Raw genomic sequence first — 6,183 nt, 5'->3', positions numbered from 1 at the left:
GTGAGACTATAGCTGTTTATTAGGTTTAGCCTAAAAATATTAATAATTTTCAATTTGAATCTAAGATAATTGCAAATATATTTTACTAATACACAAATACTAGATACCCATATATTCAAGAATAAAATTATAATATAAGCAATTCATTGATAGACCAGAATTCGGCAAGTACTTATTGTTTATAATTGAATGATTACATTTTTAAAGGTAATGCAGTAATCTTGTTTTATTCATAAAATATAACAGTTATTACTTATTTGACATAAAAAGGCTATGAAATATTAACACGTAATTCTTATATTTACTTTATTCTATTAAACATTTATTATTGAATATTTTAACCAATTAGTAAAGGAGTTTGTATACATAGTTTTATATTATCTCTTAAACAGCTGGTACATGGCATAAAATACACAAAATGTGATTATAAACATGAAGTAAGTAGAACGAAATTGGATTGTATTCATTGCTACTTGTTAGACAAATTAGTCACCTAAAATTAAAAGGTAAATATCCATACATACAAATGACACAAAATTTAAATTTTAACACCATTAAAGAAAATTATAATGGAATAAATTTCCAACATAGAAAAAAAACTAAAAACAGCTAAATAGTTGACAGAATATTTAAATTAATGTTGATTGTTGTTTGTAAGTAACCAAGTCGGACTCAATTTCAAAAACAGCAGCATCATGATCCATTAAACGATTCACAAATTGAGTATTACGGAATGCAGCTGCCGGCGTTAAAACACCTCTATACAACATAATATTTTAATAATATTTTTAACTATATTATTTTTAAATAAAATGTCATACCCTTTGGGAATATTTATTTGATCTTTGATTATAGTTACTGCTCCCAAGATAACAGATTTACTAGTGAATCCATAACCTGGGTTTTTAGCTTTGACCTATAAAAATAAAATTATTTCAAAGATAGATCTATAAATATCAATACATATTTATACATCCAATAATATATACAAAATTAAAATTAGTACTAATAAAAAATTACCTTAATAATAGTTTTTCTTGTTGAACTATTATCTTTAGGTTTTATTTCCTTAAGAATAGCAGTATGAGGCTTGACAGATGTTGTCCCATGACCGATCAAAGTTAATAACATGCGTGAATTTTCCAATATTTTTTCATTTGGACCAGTTTTTGTTGCAATCCCAAATGAAAACAATTTCGGAAACTATAATTTAGTATAAATGACACTCATTAGTTTTTTAAAATAACTACTATTCATAATCAGAGTAGCCTTAAGATCATGATCCTAAAAATTGCAAGACAACTAGGTATGTCCTAGGTATATACCTAAATATTATAAATAATACATTTAGAACTAATAAAAGCCCACATACTCATACTAATACCTAAGTATGCTATCAATTTTGGCTTCGATTGAAGTATAAATATATAATATTTAATTGGTTTAATGGAAGTTATTTTTTTAATCTACTTAATATTAATTGTTACTAATTATATTATGTTATCAATGATCAATAAAAAATAACAATTAATTCATAACACTAATAAAATAATAAAATACTCTCAATTTATAAGAAATAACAATAGCTAATATAGTATAATATTACATAATTATGTGTTATGAAACAAATACTTCTTGATATTTTAAGTATTTATAGACACCTCAAAAATGTAGGGCTGAATTTTGTACATATGTATCCCTACATATGTAGGGCTTCTATAACCTTAAGGCGGCTCAGCTAATAATGATTGGATTATCTTACCCGAACAAGGAGAATTCTAATAGGTTCAAATGTGGCCATGATTGACAGCAATAAAAATATGAATAAACCAATAACAGCTGATATCAAACTACCAAAAACCATATAGTTTCGAACAGTAAAATTATAAGGTAAATTGTCTATAGTTTTAGCATGATGTATTGATCTTGCAACAACAGCTTGGTCTGGTTCTGGAAAAGCCAAACACCATTCTTTAGTGTCACCTTGCATGCTGATTTGTTGTCTATGCAATATCCTATAATTTAAAATCAATAAGTTTAATTTAATTATTCAATTATTATTTCCATGCAAAAATAACAAAATATTTTTACAACTGAGATAAGGTATTAATATTTTAATAGACTATTTTGAAACACTATTCCTTAGGATTATTTTAAGATAGTCTATGTTATGTTAACCACAAAGATATGAAGGGTGTCTTTGAGAGGAAGTAATACCTGATGGTATAGAATAGTCAGTTATTTAACTGTAATAACTAAACTGATGGATCTATTATAAAACTGAATGGTAAGAATATAGAGTCCTGCTAACTTTTTTTTTAATATTTCAAGTTCAATTTAAGTTATGAGCATTTTAAAATTGTTCCTTTATTCAGAGTGCAAAATGTGAAATGTTAGTGTGTTAATAACACTAAGGCAATACATGCAAGAGTAACTTCTAGTTATTTGTTAGTACAATGTAATACAAATATTGTTTTATACATTTTTTGATGTATGAAAACAATATTGAGCTTAGATAGGTCGATACCCAGAAAAAATACTTTTTTCATAATTTAATCATAAAATATTAAAACACAAATATGTTTTTAAATAATACATACTTCAAAACATTTGGTTTTACTCTAGTTATTCCCATTAACTCATCTAACAGTTTCCGGTAGTATAAGCGTTGTTTTTTAGTAGCCAAATGCAATATAGCACTTATCCAAGTACCGTCGTGTATAAATGCACTCTAAAATACAATCAAAGCTTATTATTAGGGCTTGTAATCGAAATTGCCAATGTATTTTATTAGCCTTTTTCTTGTGAAAATGATTGTATAATATAATAAAGTACTAAGATAACACACTAATAACCAATATTTTTAGTTTTAATTTTAAAAATGTATGTATAAAATGTTACATAACCATTTTTATCAATTGAGGTATAAAATAGGTCAGATGAGATCAACTTTAACAAGTAAGAATAAAAGAATATTATTATTTATCAACCATTATTACAAAACATAAAAATATTGACTAATAAATATTATTTATTCTATACATGATGATAACTTTGATAGTTTCTACTTTTTATAGTATAAAGCAAAATGTATTACTCACGTTAGTTATTATGTATGAACTGCTATAAAGTTGCATGTACATGTCAACATTCTCCAATTCACCTGAAAATAAAACAAATAATTCGTGCAACTATATAATTTGTTTAATGTGTCTACAAACTGCAGTTATATACCATTAAAATGTCTGTATAAAAATTCTACACCAAGGTCAGCAGGTACACTTTCCATACCAAGTGCACTAACAATTATTGAATTATTTTCTTCGGCTTGTCTATTATACATATATGCCATTTTCTCCATAAACTATAATTACAAATGTGTTATGTGACTAAATAAAAACAATTTACAAATATTAAAATAATAATGTATTCTGAGCAATTTTATTTTTATATTTGTTAATTTTCAATCATACAATATTATAAAAATACAATATAGTTCATAAATATTTAACATGCTTTTAAAAATACATTTAAAATATTTGTAGATTCTTTAGGATCCCAATATAGAAACAACAACATTAATCTAAATTTGAACAACCGATATCACTTACTAATGATTCACCAGTCACATCTACATAATGAGTAGATGTCAAAACACAAGATTTGACTACAACTTCTCCATATATATAATACGGTCCAGTACAATTTATAACCACAGAAGTTGTTTGAGCCATTCTCATTACAGTTTTAATATCTTGTACATCGGCATAAATAATATCAATTGTTTTATCTTCATAATCATCTATATAATATTTGATACATACATTAAAAATTGCTAAACATAATTAATAATACCTATGGTTTTTTCTACACCATAATTTTCATCATTAATGTTTCTGCAAACAATAAATTATTTGATACAAGGTAAAAAAAAAAATAAATACAATTAAATGATAAACTATTAGATATTACAAATTTAAAACAACCTTGTTACTGAAGACAGTGCTTAACATCATTTACAGAAACGAAAAACACCATTGTTGTTTTAAAAGTTAAAAATTCAAACATATACACAATGGTTTTTAACGTTCCTTAAAAAATGAAAGCTATTTATCTGTAGATCCTAAATTCAATAATTATTTCACAGTAATTGTTATAGTAAAAAAAGGAAACTTACCAAAAGTTTTATACAATTTATCTAATACGTTTTGTAATTTATCAGTGTTACGCCCAGCAATAGCCCAAGTTAAATTGTATGTTTGAGAAAGGCGACCCATTTCCATAACGACAAATTGTCCAGTGAATCCTGAAGCGCCAAAAACGATTATATCGTACTTGCGTTTAGATTTCATATTGGTGATTTGTTCATTGGCTGGATTAAGTTCAGCAGTCGTTTCTCGGTCGAGTATTTTGCTTTCCATTTTTGCTACTTAGTCTAATGCCGGAAACCTGGTACAATATAGATTGATGGTATTTCAAACATAATTCCAGTAATTTTTTTAATATAAAGGTATTATTATACTGCTACCGTTTTCTGTGTCAACCGAAATACATCAAATAGTTGCAAATATTCAATTACTTTAATGGGCTACTAGGTGGTTTCAGCAAAAATGTTTTACCCAAACAATATTATTTAATTTGGTGAATAACCAGAAAATTCTGAACACTGAATACAGTGTTAGTGGATATCATCACATCAAACCACATTGATCGTCCAGACAGGTGGGAGGGGGAGGTGATTGTCACAAATTCCATCACCAAAAAATTAAATAATTTATTTGTGTTGATGGTCTGCATTTTGCTATTACGGAGTGGATATTAGAGTAAATTAAAGATCTCCTAACGTAGGTGTAGCCACCCAAAGAGACCAAACGCTCTTGATGAACTGTGTATGGTGTACCTGTAGTACCTAGCACAACAGTTAACGACAACATAAAATTGCTAAAGCCCCGGTCATGTGGTACTCACCTCGAAAGCTGTAAGATGGTGAGTTTGAAAAAAACAACTACAGAAGTTAGCATCTGCGTCAATCTCACACCTCAAAGGAAACCGGCCGGAGACGAAATATGAATCAAGAGCCGAAGAGCGGAACGTTGAAAAATAAAAAACGATACAGACAAACGACAAGTTGTTGGTGAGTAGTGCGTAATGCGCGTGTGCCGTGTGTTAGAAGCCGATGACGCTTGTCGGCGTCCCCCTCCCCGCTCAACGATACCAATCACACAAGAATAATGCATAATAATAATAATAATAAAAACTAGCATAATATGTTCTGTTCTGTTATCAAATACGTAAAATGATAATGCGAGAATTTCGATGATTATCGGCAGTGACCAATATATGGCACACGGAGTCCACAGACCACAATATTATTGTACTGTTCACGATCTTAAAAGATATGTTCTAACTGTTCTTAGATCTGTTTTGGTCTAGATGGCTAAATGGTGCAATTCTCATAATAAATCCCACCAAAAAATATATTTTTATATTGATTTTTATATGATTGCATCATAAACAAATTGTAGTTTTCATAAAATAGTACGTATTACTAAAACAAAAATTAATATAAAGTAGATTTCTTTAAAAGCGCATTTTAATGTTCTTTTTCTAATTGTAAGAAAATTGTATCGTGTATATAGTACAGAAAGTATTGGGAGTAGATAGTAGATAGTATTAAGATTATCAAGTATCTATAATTACATTTACATATTTGGCATTTAGTGTTATAATTAATAAATATATCTATACGTAGTATAAAAATAAGATACAAAGAGAATGAACATTTATAAAGTAATAATTAATAATACATGCACATTACAAAAATAATAAGTTACTTATCGCATTCGATAAACTTTATTTTAATCAAATTCCCTCGAGAATTCTAATACCCCGTTACTACATGTATTTGATAGAAATATACTTTGTATACTTATATGTAAGCGCCTACACTAAAATATTATTGTAAGTAGGTATTTGTAATTTGTATTGTGTACATTCTCTACTTCGGCCAACAGGACTAAAATTTAGGACTTACTTGTGTATGATGCGTTAAGCTATAGCAATGTGATGACGGTGCGTCCGTGTTCAAACGAACATTTTTTGTAACTCGTCTTCGCACAATAGTTTAGAATTTCGAACTCACGAGCGCAAAAGGCGCAAAACATACATCGATCACGACGTGCC

General features: G+C 27.9%; 1 protein-coding gene across 4 annotated transcripts; it reads right to left on the bottom strand.

Moving 5' to 3' along the window:
- Nucleotides 1-97: 97 nt before the first annotated feature.
- On the bottom strand, nucleotides 98-6,164 carry LOC111031328 (saccharopine dehydrogenase-like oxidoreductase). Of its 4 annotated transcripts, none has more exons than XM_022311218.1 (10): nucleotides 6,035-6,164; nucleotides 4,178-4,449; nucleotides 3,612-3,802; nucleotides 3,235-3,364; nucleotides 3,102-3,163; nucleotides 2,601-2,731; nucleotides 1,763-2,015; nucleotides 1,021-1,203; nucleotides 822-916; nucleotides 630-759 (listed from the first exon to the last, which is right to left on the bottom strand). In XM_022311218.1, the coding sequence occupies exons 2-10, from the start codon at nucleotides 4,419-4,421 to the stop codon at nucleotides 630-632; spliced, it is 1,419 nt and encodes a 472-aa protein (XP_022166910.1). In that variant the 5' UTR covers nucleotides 4,422-4,449; nucleotides 6,035-6,164. The 4 variants fall into 4 exon arrangements, with proteins under 4 accessions (XP_022166912.1, XP_022166910.1, XP_022166909.1 ...); XM_022311217.1 differs by lacking the exon at nucleotides 6,035-6,164 and adding an exon at nucleotides 4,969-5,185; XM_022311219.1 differs by lacking the exon at nucleotides 6,035-6,164 and adding an exon at nucleotides 4,529-4,899.
- Between the last annotated feature and the right edge of the window lie 19 nt (nucleotides 6,165-6,183).

Source organism: Myzus persicae, unplaced genomic scaffold (assembly GCF_001856785.1).
Source record: "Myzus persicae strain clone G006 unplaced genomic scaffold, MPER_G0061.0, whole genome shotgun sequence".
Taxonomy (NCBI): Eukaryota; Metazoa; Arthropoda; class Insecta; order Hemiptera; family Aphididae; genus Myzus; species Myzus persicae.
The sequence above is the reverse complement of the archived record's forward strand: the minus strand, read 5'-3'. Positions and strand labels throughout refer to the sequence as shown.

What these genes read in the sequence shown, in the direction of transcription:
- LOC111031328 (XM_022311218.1), bottom strand. Translation starts at nt 4,421, where the DNA reads ATGGAAAGCAAAATACTCGACCGAGAAACGACTGCTGAACTTAATCCA. An exon ending in TTAGAATTCTCCTTGTTCGG is followed by an intron (nt 1,204 to 1,762) that starts GTAAGATAATCC and finishes ACTAAATTATAG; the next exon opens with TTTCCGAAATTGTTTTCATT. An exon ending in CAAATAAATATTCCCAAAGG is followed by an intron (nt 760 to 821) that starts GTATGACATTTT and finishes TATGTTGTATAG; the next exon opens with AGGTGTTTTAACGCCGGCAG.